This window comes from Myxocyprinus asiaticus, chromosome 5 (genome assembly GCF_019703515.2).
Source record: "Myxocyprinus asiaticus isolate MX2 ecotype Aquarium Trade chromosome 5, UBuf_Myxa_2, whole genome shotgun sequence".
NCBI classification, from domain to species: Eukaryota; Metazoa; Chordata; class Actinopteri; order Cypriniformes; family Catostomidae; genus Myxocyprinus; species Myxocyprinus asiaticus.
Window position 1 is genome coordinate 12,005,040 of NC_059348.1, and position 24,695 is coordinate 12,029,734.

Genomic DNA, 24,695 nt, shown 5'->3' on the forward strand with positions numbered 1-24,695 from the left:
AGTTTGCAAAGTAAAGGATATAACAGTTGTGTTGGCAAAATTATGTTATTACATGTGGGCTATTTTAACAAATATAGCTGCTGTATGAGCTGGTGTTGGAGAAGTCTCACGACAATGCTAACATCCTGAAGAAGAAACTGAGGAGATCTCTGGCAGAGTACCAGAGAGAAATCAGCTCCTGTTGCTGCTTGCTGGTGAGAACCATAATCCATTAATTACTATAGCTAACCAAAATTAGTATTGAACGCAAGCATTTACAGAGTAACTCCACATTTGTATGCCAGTTTTGAGTGCTAAATTGCAGATGATCTAACAGATTATGACCGGTTATAACACTTATCAAATTATTTACATATGTTGATTAATTATTTAAATTAATCGCTATTAATTCCATGTATTAATATTCCATGTGAAAAATTACTATTACAATTTGAAAAAAAAAAATTCTGAACTTCTTAAACTACTAAAGAGTTCTCATCAAAAAATCCTCCACGTGCAACAATGACAGCTTTGCAGATCCTTGTTATTCTAGCTGTCAGTTTGTCCAGATACTCAGGTGACATTTCACCCCATGCTTCCTGTAGCACTCGCCATAGATGTGACTGTCTTGTCGAGCACTTCTTACACACCTTACAGTCTAGCTGATCCCACAAAATTTCAATGGGGTTAAGATCCATAACACTCCTTTCCAATTATCTGTTGTCCAGTGTCTGTGTTTCTTTGCCCACTCTAACCTTTTCTTTTTGTTTTTCTGTTTCAAAAGTGGCTTTTTCTTTGCAATTCTTCCCATAAGGCCTGCACCCCTGAGTCTTCTCTTTACTGTTGTACATGAAACTGGTGTTGAGCGGGTAGAATTCAATGAAGCGAGGTGTCTGTTTCTCAAACTAGAGACTCTGATGTACTTATCCTCTTGTTTAGTTGTACATCTGGCCAAAACAATGATTGACTGACGAGTTTCTAGAGAAAGCTGTTTCTTTTTTGCAAGTTTTGACCTAATATTGACCTTAAGACATGCCAGTCTATTGCATACTGTGGCAACTCAAAAACAAACACAAAGACAATGTTAAGCTTCATTTAATGAACCAAATAGCTTTCAACTGTGTTTGATATAATGGCAAGTAATTTTCTAGTAACAAATTAGCAATTTAGCATGATTACTCAAGGATAAGGTGTTGGAGTGATGGCTGATGGAAATGGGTCATCACCTGTCAATGATTGTCTCTAACAGTGGTTTGTCATTGCAGTGAGAGTGGGAGACGGTTTTAAGTGCGAGCCATATGCCAGTGAAGGAGGAGAGAGACACATGCAGCAAAGTGCTCTGTGTACACGTTATCCTATGCTGAAAAACTATTTTTGTTGGAAAAATAATAACCCTTTTGAGTTGGATCTCGCCATCTCCCGCTTCCTCCTTGCAGAGAGTTAAAGAACCTGTCACACCTTCTAATAGGGGAGCCTACAAGCTTAGCCTAAAATAGCATAACGCAGCGCTCCCATTGACATAATATGGGCGGTATACTGACGAGGAGACAAGAGACCGTTCTTTTTGAATTGATGTACACCATCATTCAAAAGTTTAGCGTCACTTACTCATTCTTTATAATTTTTTTTATTTTATTTTTTTCTCACATTTTAGAATAATAGTAAAGTCATCACAACTATGGAATAATAGAAATGCAAATATGGGCATTATGTTGTGACTAAAAAAATCCAAAATAAATCAAAACTATGTTATATTTTAGCATCTTCAAAGTGGCCACACTTTTGGCATTTTCTCAACCAACTTCTTGAGGTATCACCCTGGGATGCTTTTTAAACAGTATTGAAGGAGTTCCCATCTATATGCTCGGCACTTAATGGCTGCTTTCCTTAATTATTCGGTCCAAGTCATCCATTTCATAAAAAAATTTAAAAAATTAAATATTAAATTTTAATATGTTTTGTAATTAAATAAATATGTTGGCACAATTATATTTTTGTCTACAAAACGAATTTCAAACATTTAAGCATTCACCTTTAGATCAAAAGATTTTTAAGATCATGAGAAACATTTCAGGCAAGTGACCCCAAACTTTTGAACGGTAATGTATATGGAGAGATACCTCAGTGTGCTGAATAAACAGGTTCTGTGAGGAAACAGCTCATCACTTAATGAATTGACCACCTTTTAGCTAATCTTCAACATGTTTTACACTAAACAATCCTTTTGGAATTAACTATGTGTTGAGTTTACTACGATAAATTGACGTTTTATAATAGAAGACACAGACAATTTTGCGACAAGTAGGTGTCACTTTACGGCTCTCCCCACTCATTTATATGGTATGCACAAACGCCGACTGTCGTATCACGCTAGTTGACCGTTACGCTCTCTCCTATTGTAGAGCTGCGGAGGTTGTATATAATATAAAATAATCTCTTTTAAAGCCCTATTCACTCCGCTCGTAGCCAGTCACTGTACTGGTCTGTTTGTTCTTGATATAAGATATCTGACACATGGCCGGATCTGTGTGCTTTGCCCCAACAATTATCCCTATGTCCCCCCCAAGTGCAAGTTAAGCACTTGGCGTCATGGCACTAATCATAACCTTAATGCGAGTGCGCTGGAGAAACACTTGCGCAACACCATAAAAACACTCATGCATCACGCATTTTTATTTATTTTTTTTAAATAAAGGCCACCTAGTGTACTAATTTGTTATGGAAAGAAATTACATTCATAGAGTTTTAAGTGTGCCTTAGGTCAAATACTGTATATATACAGTGTTGACTTGCGCATATTATTCCACTATTAAAAGGCAAAATAGTTTAATAGAAATAGCCAAGAAACAAATCGTGTAAATTTCAATGTATATCATACCCCTGAGTAGCTTTCTCAGCTCCTGGTCTTTTATATTTGTCTTTTTGCAGTCAGTCTCATCTTTCTGTGTTAGACAGTCCATCTCATCATTACAACAGAGCTGCTGTCCGATACAATGTCCTGTGTTTTAAAAGACTTATAAGCCAGTGTATTGTAAAGGCCGAAACATACTTCACGCAAGTATGCAAACGCAGACTCGAGCGTTTGGCCAATGTGTGTTCCCGTTGTACATACATTATGTTCGCTCTTGAGTTGCTCTGTCGGTTACAAACCTCAGACCACAAGAGGGCAATAGATTTTTTTAGGCATGACCACAAAACCGGCGCTGCATCCGAAACCAGGAAAATGCTGCCTTCGGAGGCTGTATATGGAGGCAGGATGAAAATAACGTGCTTTTTAACTGTTCGGAGACCAGTTTCCTTAAAAGTTCCATTCATTCAAAACAGCTGTCAGTTAATCCTTTAACTGATTAGGCAGCAAGCCAGCTGCCTATGTTTTCGGATGTAGCCCGGATGTGGTAGAAGAGTCGATAGTTGAAGAGTGGGGAGAGACACGGAGAAAAAACAAGTTTGTTTGAATGGATTGGGGACAAAAAGTCGTATATATATTTTTGAAAATTTTCAACTCAAATTGCTGACTGAGTCCGCCATGACAGTTGTTGACTGAAAGAAGAAAATCTACTCTAGCGCCCCTTGTGGCAATGCTGAGAATGCAGCGCGTACTGGCGTTGGGTTATGAATTGAGCGCTGACACATTTCACAATGCAACGATGCCTGAAATCGAGCTAGCAAGGAACGTCTGCGTTCACGTACTTGCGTAGAGTATGTTTGGACCTTTAAAGCTGAAGTATGAAACTTTTTCAGTGTTAAAATACTTTCTTATATCCCAGCTTATTATGCTGAGACAACTATAAATGAGCCATTCATAGCTTAATTTTCTCAAAAACTGTAAACACTGTGTCTCTGTGGGGCTAAAAAAATTCCTGTGTTTGTTTTGAGCGTCCCACTTAGACCCGCTTACTCAATCAATGGTGTGAGTTGGGGCGGGACTATCTGATTGTTTAATCAATGGTAGATGAGGGGCGTATTCAGAAAGCTGTTTTGAAAGCATTGTTTATTTCTGAATTCCATTCGGTGGCACTAATGTCACAGAAATTAGATACTTCAGTTTTAACAAAGAACTAAAATGAAAACTAAATGAAATCATTTCTGTTAACTCTGTTACAAAAACTAATACTAAAACAGATTAAAATATATTTATATATTAAAATACTAAAACATATACCAAAATATTGTTTCATGACAAGCACAAATAAGTTTGTTTTAGTTTTTGATTGCACAGAATGCTATGGAATGTGAAACTTGATGTGACACTAGATAGTCATGAGACATTTATCGCCGTTAAACATATTTTGGCAGCTCTGAAATACTACATTTTTTTATTATTATTATCATATTGTACGTTTTATTATAGTTGAAATACAACTACAATAAAAATTGAATATAATGGAAAAATATAAAAACCCTGACAAAAAATACATGTAAAAAAAACCTTTATGAAATCTAATGAAAACGGCCATTTAAAAACAAAATTAAAATTAAAACTAAACAATAAAATTCAAATATTAAAATAAAAAAACCCTGAAACACACAAACGTATGGACAGAAATGCAGGCAGACATATTTACCATTGGGCCCACATGCAAACATATCCCAACAGTGGTCTTGAGGCTCACACTCGCCCTCTTCTGGACACAGTCTCTCGTCCCACTTTTTTTAATGAAGTCTTTTACACTGTTCAGGTCCTGTGAGTTATATGCAACAGTATGAATGGTATATTCCAAAATCAGCAACATTTACAAACAAAAGCCAGAGGGTTAGAAAATGCCATTTAGATTACTCTTTTAGATTACTGCTAACATGTTAACATGGGGTATGCATTATCCCTTAAGAGACAAAATATGGTGTGGTAACAGGCATGACACTACATGTATTTATGCCTATTATATTTATTTTGCCAATAAATATAATGTTAACTGTGATTTTTCGAGCGTGAATGTGTGAATATATATATATATATATATATATATATATATATATATATGTGTGTGTGTGTGTGTGTGTGTGTGTGTGTGTGTGTGTTTAATTATTATTTTATTTTTTTATTCTCAGTCATGACTTAAATTTGTAGGCCAACACGGGAAGTTAATTTGTCATGGGTTCCTCCACGGGTTTTCAGAATAGCGCTTTTTAGATTAGGACTGGGTTTAATGTTACTTAAAGACAACGATTTAACAGCATAAATTACACACAGTCATACCTCAGTAGTAACATTTGAAGCCAACATAAATTGCTGTCAAGTTGCTAATTAAGGACTACTACTTAACGTAATAGACCACAACGTTTTTTCACGAAACGTAATTAATTTTCATGAGCCACGCCTTCGCCACAGCACTCACTTCACCGTCGCCTGTTTTCCAGCAAGTCATGTCGGATCACTGGGCGGACCTCACGAAACTAAATTAATATTCATGAGGCAAGCCTTGTTAATTCGCCAGCTGACCAGCACTCACGTGCCCGTGTCTGCGTTTCAGCCACTCAGAAAAGACATCTGAGGGAACGACACGCAACATATTTATGAGTCAATCACTCCATGTAATTGATACAAAATTGACTGAACGCGTTGTTAGAGTTCCTCGGAAAACTTCGTATTATGCAATATTTAAAGTGATAAAACAGCAATGGAACAGGTAAGGAAATTGTTTTGTGAGAAATAACTAACAAACTACTGAAAAAACGCCTTGTTGGTGTCATGCCAAATGGATGGATGAATTTCAGTGGAATGTTTGGTTGTTTTGATGTAACCCACGTTCCGTTTCATCACAAACGCATGCTTTGTTTATGTTGTTATAGTTATCTAAATTATTGTATTCATATTTATCTATATTCATCTAACCAATGTGTTTGTCTACTAGATGCATGAATCAAATTGTGGAAGTTTAAATGTGTGTGTGTGTATGTGTATGTGTGTATATATATATATATATATATATATATATATATATATATATATATATATATATATATTTTAATGGGTCAATTGTTTGATCAATCTGTTATTATTGACCTTTTTATTTTGGCTATAGGAAGTCTCCAACTTCAAATCCATTAGGGCAAAGTTCCAAGAGGAGATCCAAGCAAGAAACCGACCATTGGTTCCTGAGAAACCCAAACGCCCCCCAACAGCATCTGAAGGCCGCTCTGGTCCATTGTCCACCATGAGCTCCAGCTCAGCTGTGGACACCAAGACCCCTAGTCTTGCTCATGTCATTTTCAGAAATGGAGAAGACCAGAAAGCACCCTTAGGAAAACACCCTGTTTCGTTCCCCAGCTTTCCTTACACAACTCATGAACTCCATCGATCTGGAGATGGGGGGAACCGGCAGTCGCTTAAAGTCCGGCATCTGCCACTCGTGTTGCCATTTTCAAATGAGCTAAAGCATGATTCTGCTACTTCTTCGTCAAAGGGAATCACCTCACCTCTCAAGTGCATCAAGAAACCCATGCCTGCACCATTCAAACCTACCATCATTTCAATGTTTAGCAAAGAGATTGGAAGAAATGGTGGAGAGCATATGAAACGCAGTAACTTTCAGGGAGTAGAATCCACCATAAAGGCTGTGAATACAGAAGCTGGAGAGATCCACCAGGCTAGGGTATCAGATCCTGGATCGTCGAGTCACAGTCCAGAGCATCCATCTTCATCTTCTCCAAGCGAATCGCTGACGGATTCATCTCCTGGTAGTGTTACGCAGTTCTTTGACCAGCACGTCCTGAGCACACTCGAGAAAGCCAAGAGGAAGCTTTCCCACAAGAACCTGCTGATGTGTGGTCGACCAAAGGGGTTCTACTATAGTAAGTTTATAGTACCCTCTGAGAGTCCTCCATCTTCTACTGAATCTGAGAACCCAGAGACAGTGTTACCTTTCCAGCCAGGATATTCCATCTATGGTGTACCTGTCTATGCCTCCACTTCTCCATTGAAGATCAATGGAGCATCACGCAGTAAGTTTCGAAGAACTTGAAGGTCTCGTTTAATCTTAATCGTGGATACATATATGAACCTTTTCTATTTCATCTAGCTTTATATTGATTGCAAATGTACTTAAAGACATTTTTCCTGATTGTAGAAATTAGCCATGTATTTCTTAAAAGCAGCTGTGATTTTGATGTGCACTACCAGCCAAAAGTTTGGACACTTCTACACTTTCTCGATTTATACAATTTTCCACATTTTAAAATAATAGTGAAGTCATTGAAGCTCTTATATTTTAGCCTCTTCAAAGTAGTATTTGTCTATATATTGCAGCTCTACACACTGTTCATTCTCTCAAACAACATTGAGGTGCATCCTAAGATGCTTTTATACAGTACTGAAGGAGAACTGGACACTTGTTGACTTCCTTCTCTATCAACTCCATCCATTTCATATTAATATATTATATATTAAAATATTCATATGTAGATGCAATTTACATTTGAATATCAAACTAACTTGCACCATCAAAGCATTTTGAGGTCTTGAGAAACATTCATTTAGTCAAGTGTGTCCAAACTTTTGAATGGTGTGTTTTTCTACTTGCTTTCAGGTGCTATCATTGGTATGGAGCTAAATGGAGTCACGCAGCCTGAAAGGGAATGTTCTCGAGCACGCAAACCTCTTCCTGACCTCACATCCTTGGGGCCTCAGCCCATAAAACCCAATCGACCTCCACTTGTGGATCTCAGCAGATATAAAACTCGAGCCCATGTCATTGATTCAAGTGAAACACTTCCTGTTGGTTGGTAGAAGTTCATTCACCTGCCTCATTTATATTTTTTCTGATTTGTTACTTGACATTTTCGCACACAATAGCAGTTTACTTTATAACCTGTATTCAGAATTGAGACAGGTGACCTTTTTATTGACAAGTTATTAAATGAATGTTTTGGGTTCAATACAAGTTAAGCTCAATCGACAGTATTTGTGGCATAATGTTGTTAACCACAAAAAATAATCGACTTGTCCCTCCTTTTTTTTTTAGAAAAAGCAAAAATGTAGGTTATAGTGTGGCACTTACAATGGAAGTGGGTGGGGCTAAGTTTTGATGGGTTTGAAAGCCGAACTGTGGAGTTTATAATTTTGTAAAAGCACTTGCATGAATTCTTCTGTTAAAACTCATGTATTATTTGAGCAGTAATGTTGTTTAAATCATCGTTTTCAAGGTCGTTTTAGAGTTTAGTGTCATCATGGCAACAACGTTGTAAAATTGTCTATAACTTTACACAGAGAAGATTAGTAAGTTATTTTATCACATTAAAATCATGTTAACACATATATTGTTTATGTCTTGTGGCTATATGTGATGGTGAGGAGGGTGTGGCCGGCGCTGAATCAGCTGATCAGCGGGACAGCGAGATAAAGTTGTGGCCGGAGGTGCCGGTTCGAGAGAGAGAGATGCACGTGGCCACGCTACACATTTATGTTGGTTTAAGTTTATCATTAAACTTTGTTTACTGTTCAACCAGTTTCTGCCTCCTCCTGGCTTGTCCTTTATGTGTTACTGTGGTGCCGAGACCCGGGAGGGAGGAGGGATGCACTGTCGTGGAGTCCTCGCCGCTGTCATCCACCAGGGGAGCAGCCGCAGCCATCTGCCTGGGGACGGAGGGGTCGCTACCAGCCGCCGAGAACCGGAGGAACCACGGCCCTCTGCCGAGAAGGGGAGGAGCGGTTCCGTCCGCCAGGGGCCAGAAGACTCCCTGCCGTCTGCCAGGGGAGGCATGAGCTGGCGTCCACCAGAGGGCGGAGGAGCGGTTGAAGACAAGGGGACAGCGCGTCTGGGAGCCGGCGAGCAAGTTCTCTCTCTCTCTCTCTCTCTCTCTGTCTCTGTCTGTATATCTCCGCTCACCCTTTCCTTCCCCTTTACGCCTCCCCTCGTCTCTCCCCCCAGGTTCACAGGAAGCGGGCTGGGCTACAGATGGGGGGTGGAGTTAGTCAGACCGGTGTCACCCCGGCCTGAATCGGGCAGGGGAGGAGTGTGACGAGGAGGAGGGCGTGGCCGTGACGAAGCACTGCCGGTGATGAATCAGCTGATCAGTGGGAGAGCAAGATAAAGGGGCGGCCGGAGGCGCCTGTTCGAGAGAGAGAGAGAGACACATGGCTGCGCTGCACGTTTGTTTATGTTGGTTTTAAGTTTACCATTAAACTTTGTTTACTGTTTAGCTGGTTCCCTCCGCCTCCTTGCCCGTCCTTTATATGTTACCTATACTTTTGAAACGGTGAGTATTTTAATGTTTACGGATTGGACCCATTCAAGTCTATTGTAAGTGCCTCACTGTAACCCAGATTTTTATTTTTTTTTTAAAAGAAAAAGAGGGACAAGAAGAAATAAATTGTGGTAATCAACATAAAGCCACAAATGCTGTTGATTGGGCAAGTGGTTGTCTCATTGGACCGGTGGGGTGGGGGGTGTCAGATGTTTCTGGAGGAACACAAGTAAAATCTTAGGGGGCAGTCCCCCCCATAGCCCCCATTTAGACCCACCCATGCAAGGAACCAAAATTAAATTGTGTTCATATTTAAAGATTTGTTGTTTAATAATCGATTTGATTGTATTGTTTCAGAATTTGTACCGGAGTCTGAGATTTTTGCTGTCAGTAATGCACCACTTCAGAATACAACTGTGCCGCCCCCTGAATTTCCAGATTTTGACATTCCTGTACCAGGAGACACAGTCAGCAGCGCCATAAATATAGCAGCCCTGGAATTAGAGGCGACTGAATTTCCTGAGTCTGACTCCTTGCCTCCATTTCCTGTGCCAGATGAAGACAGTAGTTTGGACTTTCAGGCTGTGGTCATACGGTCAAAAGAGGGTCTCGCTGGATCTGTAGAGTCGTCGAGAAGTGTAGAGATTATGACGTCCCTACAGTCAGTCGTTCCTCCAGAACCAGTGACCTCTGAAGTCCAAATGAATGGATCACACACTGCTTTCAACTTGAGCACTGAACACCAACTTCCATCTGAACCAACGTAAATTAAGATGTTCATTTGTCTCACTATGTGGTCAAATCACTATTGCAAGAAACTGTAATAATCATTTATTTATGGACCATTTCAGAAATAGATTTAGCAAAATATGTTGCACTTAAAAATTATTTTAAGTTTTAACCTCAGATTTTTTTATTCTCTTTATAATTGTATACATCATGCATACATTTTTTTCTGCATTAGTCAAAGTAAAACTTGTGCAGTTTCTCATCCTCATTCATATTTCTTTCCATTTTGTCCCTCAGTTCTCAGCCAGGACATTTACATGAGAGCTGTGACAATGTCTATGAGGATGTGGAAACAGTCCCCAAATTCCCTTTTTCCCAAAACTCCAAGAAACGCAAAGGACCTCCAAAAAGTGAGTAGTACACTAGTAGTGCAGTTACAGTTGCAGAAAGTTAATTAATTAATTAGTGGTAACATACTATTTATGTATGTTTTTCAGATCCATATGTTGATAGCAGCCATGTGGTCAGTAACAATTATTTTACTTATTGGGGAGATTTTGTAGATCCAGAAATCAAAACCCACATCATGTCTTATGGAGTAATTCTAATTCTTGATCGATTGTAATTATATTTCTGATACATCAATGTCTGTTTTTTTTCCCCTTCAGAATGATTTATAAGCAATCATAATTCCAGCATTATGATACATTATAATACTATGTCCTTCATACAGAATTACACTTTCAAAATTTATTCCATCTTCCATCTTGCTCATGGACTTGATCAAGTTTAATCTCCCTACTCTGTCTGAAGCCTGCATGAACAATACTCCAATTTATATTAATTTCAGATTCTTAGTTTTATTGATTTATTTTTGACAGAAAGAAGAGACACGGAGGCATATATGGCACGTCACTCAATGGTTTGTTTGCATTTGTTTTACTGGGAACTTATTATTTGTGAAGTAACAATACGTTTTCAGACGCATTGCAGTTTTAGAAAAAAGTTCATATTAAAACTTATATTATTTTTATAGTTAAGATTTGCTTTTAAAGTCCATTTCCACTATTTTGCTTTAAAGGTCTAGTGTGACTGAAGATCAAAATGGGCAGACACAGCATGACAGGTATCTATCGGTTTTGTTCACTTAGGCCAACTTTACTGTACTGTAGCGTGGACAAAAGGCTCATTCTTATTACCATAGTGCGAAGGGAAAAATTGATGGTAGTCATTTATTTTAAAAAAATGTAATTGAAAATCTTTGTGTCCAGACAGGAAGATTTTCATGGATTAGATTAATGAGAATCACCATTAAGAAGAAGAATAAGTATTACAAACAAACTCAAAAGTAAAACATCTGGGCACATTATAGGAATGAGAACTGATGGGGAAATGTGCTTTATTTGTTTTGAAAATTTCACAATACCAAAAAAAAAGTACTAAAATATGCTTCATTTTATTGTGCAAACTATAATTTATTGGTTTTGATTTTGGGATGAAAAATGCCATTTTGGTGAGATTTACCCTTCTATCTTTCAGTATATACACTGCACTGGCTTTGATACATCACACTTAAATATATTTGTCTGTGGAGAACCTCCAAAACCGACCTGCAATCTCTCTCGATTATTTATTTATTTTTTTAGAAAGGAGCAGCAGAGCCCTGATCTCCACGATGAGAAAGAGCAGAAAAAGAAAGAGAAACACCGTCTGGAGAGAGAGAAGAAAGAACAGAAAGAGAAGGAGAAAAAGAGAAATGAGATGCAAAAGAAATTTAAAGTGTGTGAAGTCACATACAGTACACTTAAGACCCACTTAAGTTGTGTAGGTCCTGGTTATGGAGCTCTGACATGTTTCTCATCTCCATAGATCACTGGACTGGAGGAGCCCATGTATCACGCCAGAGTGCTGGTGGCCAGCAAACTCCGCAAACACGACCTGCCCGTCAAGAGCGGAGACGTCATTAGTATCATACGAACCATCAACTGCCCCAAAGGCAAATGGCTTGCCAGGGATGCCAACAACAAATGTGAGAAATTTCTGCTTGAAATTCAGAGGAACTAACCTCCTGTTCTGTATTTATTTTATGTATCAAAGGTGATTTAAAAAGTTTAAGCTGCAACAACTGTTGCATCTCGCCCTCTATTGGCACTTGTGATGAACTTTCCATTTGGCCACAGTGGCGAAACGTGATGTTGGAGCTCCCAGTCCCAGATTAAATATTGAAAATGAAGCTTTGAAGAAAGTTTGTAAGGTTGTTGGTTTTATGAGATTGCTTTCTGAGGTGGATAGTCAAGTTGGGTTAACCTCCTCGTGGTCGCTATAATGTGGTTCTCGCTCTCGGTGGGGTGCAGGGTGAGTTGTGCGTGGATGCCGCGGAGAATAGCGTGAGCCTCCACATGCGCTAGGTCTCCGCAGTAATGCGCTCAAGGCAAGTCATAAGATGCACAGATTGACTGTCTCAGATGCGGAGGCAACTGAGATACGTCCTACGCCACCTGGATTGAGGCGAGTCACTACGCCACCACGAGGAATTGGAGCTCATTGGGAATTGGGCATACCAAATTGGGGAGAAAAGGAAAAAAAAAAATCATTCAGTGACTGGGGAGAAACTAAATACATAAATATGATTTCAATATTAAGGTTTAACATTTGCAGATATAAATGACATATCATCTGTTGTTTGTCAGATGCAGTGAAAAGGCAGCTTTTGGGTAACAAATAGCAACTATAGCAGAAACGGCATGTCTTTATGTCGCTGCTGGATCAGGGTTGGGCAAAATTCTGAATATCAGAGTTGGAATTGGAATTTAATAAGCCTCACCCTACCGAAGGTCAATTTGAAATTTATTTGAATCACAGGAAGAGGAGTTCACTGAATTGCAATCCAAATAAATTCAGTTGCACAACAGAGCAATTTCCATAGTCTAACACACGTTTTGTGACAAAACATATTTACATAATTTTTGACTATACCTGTTTATTCCCTGATGTAGAATTAAAAAAAAAAAAATCTCAACTGATTAGACATTTCTCTATACTAATTTCAATGCTTGTAAAACCATTAACAGACAAAGATACAGTTGTTGCCAAAAGTTTGGAATAATGTACAGATTTTGCTCTTATGGAAAGAAATTGGTACTTTAATTCACCAAAGTGGCATTCAACTGATCACAATGTATAGACAGGACATTAATAATGTGAAAAATTATTATTACAATTTGAAAAAAATGTTCAGAACTTCTTAAACTACTTCAAAGTGTTCTCATCAAAAAATCCTCCATGTGCAACAATGACAGCTTTGCAGATCCTTGTTATTCTAGCTGTCAGTTTGTCCAGATACTCAGGTGACATTTCACCCCATGCTTCCTGTAGCACTCGCCATAGATGTGGCTGTCTTGTCGGGCACTTCTCACACACCTTACAGTCTAGCTGATCCCACAAAAGCTCAATGGGGTTAAGATCCATAACACTCTTTTCCCATTTTCTGCTGTCCAATGTCTGTTTCTTTGCCCACTCTAACCTTTTCTTTTTGTTTTTCTGTTTCAAAAGTGGCTTTTTCTTTGCAATTCTTCCCATAAGGCCTGCACCCCTGAGTCTTCTCTTTACTTTTGTACATGAAACTGGTGTTGAGTGGGTAGAATTCAATGAAGCTGTCAGCTGAGGACATGTGAGGCGTCTATTTCTCAAACTAGAGACTCTGTACTTATCCTCTTGTTTAGTTGTACATCTGGCCTTCCACATCTCTTTCTATCCTGGTTAGAGCCAGTTGTCCTTTTGTCTTTGAAGACTGTAGTGTACTACAGTATGAAATCTTCAGTTTTTTGGCAATTTCAAGCATTGTATAGCCTTCATTCCTCAAAACAATGATTGACTGATGAGTTTCTAGAGAAAGCTGTTTCTTTTTTGCCATTTTTGACCTAATATTGACCTTAAGACATGCCAGTCTATTGCATACTGTGGCAACTCAAAAACAAAAAGACAATGTTAAGCTTCATTTAACGAACCAAATAGCTTTCAACTGTGTTTGATATAATGGCAAGTGATTTTCTAGTACCAAATTAGCAATTTAGCATGATTACTCAAGGATAAGGTGTTGGAGTGATGGCTGATGGAAATGGGGCCTGTCTAGATTTGATCAAAAGTAACTTTTCTCAAATAGTGATGGTGCTGTTTTTTTATATCAGTAATGTCCTGACTATACTTTGTGATCAGTTGAATGCCACTTTGGTGAATTAAAGTACCAATTTCCTTCCAAAGCAGCAAAATCTGTACATTATTCCAAACTTTTGGTCACCAGTGTATATTAATCGCATTGTTTTCAGATAACTTGATATTGACATACATTTTTTTTTAAATTTGAATGTATTGTTTCATAGTATATTGAGCTATAACCAAACAAATGTACTAATAATATTTATCAGGAATTTCTATTTTCCATTATTCTGTGTAGGTTTTCTGTACTGATACAGTAAGTGAGATGAGAATTTTAGAAATAATCTGTAAGTTTACATGCACTCTCATACACGTTTTCAGTCAGACTAAAACAGCAATTGGCTTTTTATAAAATGTAAATGTTTGAATTTGACTGAAATCATAACAGTCCAAATTTTACGAAGTCTGACTATCAGACATAGATAATATGCTTGTAGCTCGGCTTTGTCCAGCATGCATACACATTAATCAGACCACAACTGGACTTGTCGCTGTGCGCACAATCTAAAAGACACAGGTGACGTGATATTGTATTTAACCTGAAAGTAGAATGCAGCACAATCAAGGTAAAGGCATATTATTTGGTTATGCATTGTGCCATGTATACTTGGACAGACAAATGAAGACTAGCTCAACTATGCAAAAACCCACTGTAGCTCAACTGTAACTGCACATATAAACTTACTGAGCATCAGCTGAATGGTGCACAATGCTGCACTGTATATGTATACTTGCATACTTTTGTAAACTTGTTCCTGTTCACCACTGCTTTGCTTTTCTCACTGATGCAGGTAACTGACTTGATCATGTCATTGTTTTTTGATGGTTTATATAGATGGCTACATATCTGTGATGAATGTGGAGTTGAACATTAAAGAGATGCTGGAGCTCGGAAAGAGGGTATCGCAGGCTGCCGGACGAGGTCAAACTGATGGAGATAACATCAGCTTCAGTAGCAGGTGCGGAGAGAGAGGAACTATCAACAAACACACTCATACCTAAAACAAAAATGACATAGTGAATTATGAGTATGATTTTCAGGTCAAGTACCACCTTTGATCAAATCAGAACAGTATAACTAATGTTTTTTTTTTTTTTTTTTTTGCATTGAGTAAATTTATAATTTCTGAAAGTGCAAATTTAAAGGTGCACTCAATTACTTTTGTCTGTATCTTTGACTTACACTGACACCTAGTGGTGTGGATGCAGCAACATTTAAAATCTATAGTTTTCAGTTTCAGATGTCATTGTAGAAATTTAGTATTTTCAGTCAGTCATGATTACATTAATCAATGAGTGAAAGTGTCAAATAACAGGATGGCTAATGAGATTAAGCCAGTAGTATTCAGCTGGTCATGTACAGTAATTCTAACATGGCAGCCCCCATGTGCGGACCCTCTCCATGTAGAATAAAACATCTTTTATAAGGTTACTGATATGACTGAGTCTTCATTTTATTGTTAGTGCTCATGATTTCCTACATATTGCAAAATTACAATTCATCTCTTTTAAAAGTTAAACTTTTTTAAAAGGAAAAAATTACTGAGTGCACCTTTTAAGGACTAAGAAATATACACATTAGTATTCCTGTAGTTAACCTTAAAACACAGCTAACTTTACTTCCCTAGAATGCAAATACACGTGTAATGTACATATACTTACAATTAGATCTATATTCTTCATAAACTACTTTTGTCAGCGAAAATACATTTGAATGATTTTTAGATTATTTGTGTGTAGTCTTTACACTAAGACTATAATAACATTTAGAAGTTTTACCATCCCATTAAAAAAAAAGTATTTTACAAGCCAATTTAAACATTCTAATTACTAAATAAATATATATACACACACACACACACTGGCGGCAAAAGTTTGGAAAAATGTACAGATTTTGCTCTTATGGAAAGAAATTGGTACTTTTATTCACAAAAGTAGCATTCAGCTGATCACAGTGTATAGACAGTAATTTTTCACGTTATTAATGTCCTATTACAATTTGAAAAAATTCCTAACTTAAACATCTTCTCATCAAAAAATCATCCACATGCAGCAATGACAGCTTTGCAGATCCTTGTTATTCTAGCTGTCAGTTTGTCCAGATACTCAGGTGACATTTCACTCAACGCTTTCTGTAGCACTTGCCATAGATGTGGCTGTCTTTTCGGGCACTTCTCACGCACCTTACAGTCTAGCTGATCCCACAAAAGCTCAATGTGGTTAAGATCCATAACACTCTTTTCCAATTATCTGTTGTCCAATGTCTGTGTTTCTTTGCCCACTCTAACCTTTTTCTTTTTGTTTTTCTGTTTCAAAAGTGGCTTTTTCTTTGCAATTCTTCCCATAAGGCCTGCACCCCTGAGTCTTCTCTTTACTTTTGTACATGAAACTGGTGTTGAGCAGGTAGAATTCAATGAAGCTGTCAGCTGAGGACATGTGAGGTGTCTATTTCTCAAACTAGAGACTCTGATGTACTTATCCTCTTGTTTAGTTGCACATCTGGCCTTCCACATCTCTTTCTGTCCTTGTTAGAGCCAGTTGTCCTTTTGTCTTTGAAGACTGTAGTGTACTACAGTATGAAATCTTCAGTTTTTTGGCAATTTCAAGCATTGTATAGCCTTCATTCCTCAAAACAATGATTGATGAGTTTCTAGAGGAAGCTGTTTTTTCTTTTGCCATTTTTTGTCCTAATATTGACCTTAAGACATGCCAGTCTATTGCATACTGTGGCAACTCAAAAACAAACACAAAGACAAAGTTAAACTTCATTTAATGAGCCAAATAGCTTTCAACAGTGTTTGATATAATGGCAAGTGATTTTCTAGTACCAAATTAGCAATTTATCATGATTACTCAAGGATAAGGTGTTGGAGTGATGGCTGCTGGAAATGGGGCCTATCAAAATTTGAACAAATGACTTTTCAAATAGTGATGATGCTGTTTTTTTTACATCAGTAATGTCCTGACTATACTTTGTGATCAGTTGAATGTCACTTTGGTGAATTAAAGTACCAATTTTCTTCCGAAACAGCAAAATCTGTACATTATTCCAAACTTTGTGTGTGTGTATGTGTATATATATATATATATATATATATATATATACACAGGTGCATCTCAATAAATTAGAATGTCGTGGAAAAGTTCATTTATTTCAGTAATTCAACTCAAATTGTGAAACTCGTGTATTAAATAAATTCAATGCACACAGACTGAAGTAGTTTAAGTCTTTGGTTCTTTTAATTGTGATGATTTTGGCTCACATTGAACAAAAACCCACCAATTCACTATCTCAACAAATTAGAATACATCATAAGACCAATAAAAAAAACATTTTTAGTGAACTGTATATGTACTCAATACTTGGTAGGGGCTCCTTTTGCTTTAATTACTGCCTCAATTCGGCGTGGCATGGAGGTGATCAGTTTGTGGTACTGCTGAGGTGGTATGGAAGCCCAGGTTTCTTTGACAGTGGCCTTCAGCTCATCTGCATTTTTAGGTCTCTTGTTTCTCATTTTCCTCTTGACAATACCCCATAGATTCTCTATGGGGTTCAGGTCTGGTGAGTTTGCTGGCCAGTCAAGCACACCAACACCATGGTCATTTAACCAACTTTTGGTGCTTTTGGCAGTGTGGGCAGGTGCCAAATCCTGCTGGAAAATGAAATCAGCATCTTTAAAAAGCTGGTCAGCAGAAGGAAGCATGAAGTGCTCAAATTTCTTGGTAAACGGGTGCAGTGACTTTGGTTTTCAAAAAACACAATGGACCAAAACCAGCAGATGACATTGCACCCCAAATCATCACAGACTGTGGAAACTTAACACTGGACTTCAAGCAACTTGGGCTATGAGCTTCTCCACCCTTCCTCCAGACTCTAGGACCTTGGTTTCCAAATGAAATACAAAACTTGCTCTCATCTGAAAAGAGGACTTTGGACCACTGGGCAACAGTCCAGTTCTTCTTCTCCTTAGCCCAGGTAAGATGCCTCTGACGTTGTCTGTGGTTCAGGAGTGGCTTAACAAGAGGAATACGACAACTGTAGCCAAATTCCTTGACACGTCTGTGTGTGGTGGCTCTTGATGCCTTGACCCCAGCCTCAGTCCAATCCTTGTGAAATTCACCCAAATTCTTGAATCGATTTTGCTTGACAATCCTCAAGGCTGTGGTTCTCTCGGTTGGTTGTGCATCTTTTTCTTCCACACTTTTTCCTTCCACTCAACTTTCTGTTAACATGCTTGGATACAGCACTCTGTGAACAGCCAGCTTCTTTGGCAATGAATGTTTGTGGCTTACCCTCCTTGTGAAGGGTGTCAATGATTGTCTTCTGGACAACTGTCAGATCGGCAGTCTTCCCCATGATTGTGTAGCCTAGTGAACCAAACTGAGAGACCATTTTGAAGGCTCAGGAAACCTTTGCAGGTGTTTTGAGTTGATTAGCTGATTGGCATGTCACCATATTCTAATTTGTTGAGAGAGTGAATTAGTGGGTTTTTGTTAAATGTGAGCCAAAATCATCACAATTAAAAGAACCAAAGACTTAAACTACTTCAGTCTGTGTGCACTGAATTTATTTAATAGAGTTTCACAATTTGAGTTGAATTACTGAAATAAATGAACTTTTCCATGACATTCTAATTTATTGAGATGCACCTGTATATATATATTATACATGCATCTCTGGGAAAAATTAAGAGACCACTGCTAAATTATCAGTTTCTCTGGATTTATTATTTATAGGTATGTGTTTGAGAAACATTTGTTTTATTCTATAAAGTACTGACAACATTTCTCCCAAATTCTAAATAAAAATATTGTCATTCAGAGCATTTATTTGCAGAAAATGACAACTGGTCAAAAAAGATGGTGTTTTCAGACCTTGAATAATGTAAAGAAAACAAGTTCATATTCATTTTTAAACAACACAATACTAATGTTTTAATTTAGGAAAAGTTCAGAAATCAATATTTGGCGGAATAACCCTGATTTACAATCACAGCTTTCATGCGTCTTTGCATGATCTCTACCAGTCTTTCACATTGTTGTTGGGTGACTTTATGCCACTCCTGGCACAAAAAATTCAGCTTGGCTTTGTTTGATGGCTTGTGACCATCCATCTTCCTCTTGATCACATTCCAGAGGTTTTCAATTGGGTTCAGGTCTGGAGATTGGGCTGGCCATGACAGGATTTTGATCCAGTGGTCCTCCATCCACACCTTGATCTGGCTGTGTGGCATGGACCATTGTCCTGCTGGAAAAAACAATCCTCAGAGTTGGGGAACATTGTCAGAGCAGAAGGAAGCAAGTTTTCTTCCAGGATAACCTTGTACATGGCTTGATTCATGCGTCCTTCACAAAGATGAATCTGCCCGATTCCAGACTTGCTGAAGCACCCCCAGGTTATCACTGATCCTCAACCAAATTTCACAGTGGGTGCGAGTCACTGTGGCTTTTAGGCCTCTCCAGGTCTCTGTCTAACCATTAGATGACCAGGTGTTGGGCAAAGCTGAAAATTGGACTCATCAGAGAAGATAACCTTACTCCAGTCCTCTGCGGTCCAATCCTTATGGTCTTTTGTAAACCTCAGCCTGGCTCTTCTTTGCTCCTCATTGATGAAGGGCTTTTTTTCTGGCTTTGCACGACTTCAGCCCTGCCCGAGGAGCCTGTTTTGAACTGTCCTCGCCGTGCATTATCACAGCAGTGGATTTTATACTTTTCCACGTTAAATAAGATTTGGTTCAGGTGATCACATAATCAGTACCTCATTAAGTAGAATGACGTGTGCTTGTATTGGAATTCAACAGACACTGGAATGGAATGGCTGCCATACATGTGGATATGCTGATTTAAGAAAAATTTGGAGTGATCTCTTAATTTTTTCCAGAGCTGTCTGTGTTCCAGAGCGTTAAAACTTATCAATAACATTTCCCGTCTATCTTAAATTGCTTGGAACTGCTCTGTCAGACTGGTTACATTGTTAAAACCATACTCAAAATTGAATCCAGTGGTTGAGTCAGAAGTCTCTCTCACTGAGTCATCTCATCTTTTTGTTCATCACCTCATGATTTCCACAACAGTGTTACGCAGGTGTTTTTTAAAAATATTTTCCCTTTTGTAGGTCCTCTCATCAGAATCCCATATTCACAAGCAGCTGTAAGTTTACATTTTTATTTATTTATTGTAGATGACTTGTTGCATCTCAGTATATTATCAGTAAGGTTATAGTATACATGTTTTTTTCCTGTCCTTGTGTCTTGTTTTGGCTTTCAGTCACCGATGACAGTGAGGAATGGACATGTGATGAAGAAACATTGTCGCCATCTGCTGACAATTTGTGAGTTTGACAATAGCTCTGATTCGATTTGTGTTGGATGATCAACTCGGAGATATTTCACAAAGATTATGCACAAAAACAGAATTGTGTTAATATTGCAAAGCCATGTATTACACCTAGTAGTATTGTGAAGGTTGAGATTCTACTGCAGCAGTTTTACAGGTTGATGTTGGAATCTTGAGGATATTTTATAAAAGCTATAAGCCACAGTGACTTTACAACTATTCTTTAAGGGATGTCATAAGGTGCGATGCCAAGTCTTGAGTGGCTGATTGTTTTTATGAAACCACGGCAAAAGTAATAGACACCAATATTTAAAAAAATAAATAAATACATTTTGTTAAAGGGATAGTTCACCCAAAAATGAAAATTCTCTCATGATTCACTCTCCCTTATGCCATCCCAGATGTGTATGACTTTCTTCTGCGGAACACAAATGAAGATTTTTAGAAGAATATCTCAGTTCTATAAGTCCATATAGTGCAAGTGAATGGGTGCCAACGTTTTGATGCTTCAAAAAGTACATAAAGGTATCATAAAAGTAATCCATAAGACTCCAGTGTTGTAATCCATATCTTCAGAAGTGATATGACAGGTGTGGGTGAGAAAAAGATCAATATTGAAGTCCTTTTTTGCTATATATTCTTCTCCCTGCCCAGTAGGGGGCGATATGCATGAAGAATTTGAGTCACTAAAAACACAAGAAGAAGAATGTGAAAGCTATCTGTTTCTCATCCACACCTATCATACTGCTGAAGATATTGATTTAACCACTGGAGTCTTATGGATTACTTTTATGCTGACTTATGTGATTTTTGGAGCATCAAAATGTTGGCACCCATTCGCTTGCATTGTATGGACCAAAAGAGCTGAGATATTTTTCTAAAAATCTTAATTTGTGTACAGCAGATAAAGAAGTCATACACATCTGGAATGGCATAAGGGTGAGTAAATGATGAATGTTCATTTTTGTGTAAACTATTCCTTTAAAGCTGATGTAATTTTTGTGATGTTAAATACTTTCTCCTATCCCAGCTGAATATGCAGAGACATCTATAAGTAACCCATTTGTTGGTTAATTTTCCAGAAAACTTCTTTGTCCCCATTAAAAACATTTTCTCTTATTTGAACATCCCAACCGGCCCGACAGAGCAACATTGGCTCAACCAGTGGTGTGCGTTTTGCTGGACTGTTTGTTTTGTTGACCAATGGCATACTTAAAAGTATTCTGAATATATGTCTGGTTCCAGAAGTAAAAACCTCATTCATTTTCTTCAGAGGGGAATTTATTATTAACTATAACTTATAAACCTTTTAAAGACAGACTTACCATGAGCTCCAAGGTTGTTAATCAATGGTGTATATGCTTCTGTTGAAGCCATTGGTCTGCGTTATTTTAACTTCAGTTTTAAAAAAAAAAATCATGTTTAATAGTGGAATTTCTACCAACATTACCCATGATCCTGAAGTGAAGTGCAAAAAAAAATAAACAAACTACTTATTTATTTGTAAATGTCTGAACATTTGGTAATAAACTTAAAATATATTGTTTATGTACTTTTAATCAGCTTAAATTAATATTTGTTTAGATTGAAAATACTTCTGGAAAATGTGGGCGGTCAAAGTTGCGCTCTATTCCGTTTGATGAAACTAATGCTGCAGAAACTACACACTTCAGCTTTAATAATTACTAGATATTTACATTTGCTATTTTAGATTTTAAAGTTGAACTAGTACGTTTTTGACCTGTTGATCTGCAGTTTACACTGTTCTTGACTTGTGTTTATCTTCATTTGTCTTTATACAGGAGTCAGAACAGGGCTGTGTCTATGCCTGACATGTGTAAGTATGTACTTTCCCTTTTTTTAATTACTATTTTATGTTATACCATGCAATGGTGATTAATCATTACTTTCTCTATATATCCTTTGTCAGTTTACAGTAACTCCTCTGCTCATTATACTGTCAGTGATGGCAGTATCGAGGATGTCCACACACAGTGAGTTGAAAGGGATAGTTTACCCAAAAATGAAAATTCTGTCATTTATTTATTCACAATATTTTCCAAAGCCGTATTACTGACTTCTGTGGTGCACAAAAGCAGATGTTAGACACAGCGACAGCCTCACCATTCATCTTCATTGCATTTTTTTGTTTCCTTACAGTGAAAGTACAACATGAGGGTGATAAAATGATAACAGATTTTATTTTGGGTGAATTATCTCTACACATACATGCAAGAGGTTTTTTTTAAACACCAGTATGAACACCAGTGAGTTTGTACAAGTTTTGAAGTAGACATTAATGTTGAAAATATTCTTGCTTACGCCAGACACGAAGCTCTGCAGAAATTAGCTGTCTTCTTCCAGAATACAAACGAACACATCACAGAAAATGAATCGTCTCTCCCGAAGTACAATGTTTTCATAACTATATATTTTTTAAAGTTATATTTTTAAACATGTCCTGTTTAATTCAAATTTGTGCTTAATTTTTTCTGCAGCACCGATGATCCAAGTAAGTGATCTTAATATCTCGTCACTTCTAAACACTTTCTTACAGTCCACTCATATAAGGCTTAACTGAATTATTTTAATGTTTACTTGTTAATCAATATTAAGATTTTGCATGGAGTGCATTGTTTTATGAGCTGGTTGTCATTAGTTTGTCTGTTTAATAGGTTTTCTGAGTGCTGTGGATGAGCCCCCATACTTGTAAGTAAATGAGAAATTGAAATATGTTATAACCTATAAAGTACATGTAGCCTTGAACTACAAAGCAAATGTCAATGTAGACTTTCCATTCTGTCTGTAATTCGGGTTAAATTTTTTTAAAGAAACAAAACATGCTGTATATGTGATAATGTCCCATCTTCATAATCCCTGTGTGTTTATGACAGAGAGGCAGAAGACTTCCAGTTTGCAGACATTGATCTGCTGCCACCGCCTGAGCTGTACGCTGACTCTCTGTGAGTGTTTGGTATGTGTGTTACTGCTTCATTAACTTATTCTGATTGATCAAGGTAATAAGTGTATGATTTTAACCCATTGTAGGCAAAGGACTGTAAAATAACAATCTTTTAGCGTTTTAAGTCTTTCAATTTAGAAATCTGTAAGTGTCACAAGTATTGTTTCTTTCCTCCACAGTGAAACAGACCTCTGTTACTGAGAAATTCACAGCAAACAGTTCTTCAGTAGGTGGTTACTAAAAAGCAACTATGTAGCACTTGACTTTTTTTATTGAAAGGAGTCAAATTAGACTTAATTTGCACATACAGGGGACATAATTCTCTTGGTTTTGCAAAGTTTATGCACTGATGCTAAGAAAAAAAAAAAAAGTACTTTGTGACATTTTGATGAAGGTGAAATTTCAAGTTTAAAACCAAGTTTGCATTGTGAGGAAGGAGGGGTAGATTGAGGACGGACAAGTCCAGCTATGGGTAAAGAATTCAAATTAAACCGGGATAAGGCACTTTTTCTATGAATTATTAAATGGTAAAACTTAAAACATTTAGTGACTTGAAAGTAAATCTGTATTGTCTCTAAAATCCACCTTGGATGAGCTAATTTTGCTTTTTTTGAGTCATTGTATGGGAACTTAAGAAGTTGGTGGTTTGATTTGCATGTGTTTTAATTCTTTAAAACATGACTGGTGAAGGTTAATATGCAATAAAATGATCAGTAAACAGCAGTGATTCTGACTTGCTGGTGATTTGAGACTTAATAATGTCTAAACACCGTTTTACCATGTCAATGATATAATGCAGGCCTGACAAGGGGTTATTTTTTACCCAATTTTCAGCCACCAGAGGACACTGTTGGAGTATTTTATGAAGGGTTGTATCAAACTGATGCTCACAAACTGGTGTTTATCTCTTAAGATAAAGTTCATTTTACCTTTATCAACATACAGGTTCCATATTTTCATCTTGTTTGGTGCATGTAGTTTAGTGCATTTTCTGTAAGATTGGCTTATATGTAAAAAATCGACAGTTTTTTATATATATATATATATATATATGGAAACGCCTTGTTGATGAGAGGTCAACAGAGAATGGCCAGACTGGTTCGAATTGACAAAGTCTGCGGTAACTCGGATAACTGCTCTGTACAATTGTGGTGAGAAGGATATCAGATCGGAATGCTATTCTGTGATGCGGGTTGGTGCTGTTTTGGTGGCACAAGAGGGACCTACACAATATTAGGCAGGTGGTTTTAATGTTGTGGCTGATCATTGAGTGTGTGTGTGTGTGTGTGTG

The 24,695-nt window shown here is 37.5% G+C and overlaps 1 protein-coding gene and 1 pseudogene across 1 annotated transcript; both read left to right on the forward strand.

Annotated features, from left to right (window-relative positions):
• The window catches only part of LOC127440581 (uncharacterized), an 85,411-nt pseudogene extending 85,098 nt beyond the window's left edge, over nt 1-313 (forward strand).
• Nucleotides 314-5,513: 5,200 nt separating this feature from the next.
• On the forward strand, nt 5,514-24,298 carry LOC127440724 (uncharacterized). Its single transcript, XM_051697500.1, has 20 exons — nt 5,514-5,606; nt 6,003-6,921; nt 7,506-7,697; nt 9,520-9,925; nt 10,189-10,301; nt 10,389-10,414; nt 10,773-10,813; nt 10,973-11,017; nt 11,538-11,670; nt 11,761-11,920; nt 14,942-15,065; nt 20,222-20,256; nt 20,374-20,437; nt 22,245-22,279; nt 22,373-22,436; nt 22,770-22,850; nt 22,941-22,954; nt 23,118-23,151; nt 23,337-23,416; nt 23,584-24,298. The coding sequence occupies exons 1-19, from the start codon at nt 5,598-5,600 to the stop codon at nt 23,407-23,409; spliced, it is 2,568 nt and encodes an 855-aa protein (XP_051553460.1). The 5' UTR covers nt 5,514-5,597; the 3' UTR covers nt 23,410-23,416; nt 23,584-24,298.
• Nucleotides 24,299-24,695: the final 397 nt, after the last annotated feature.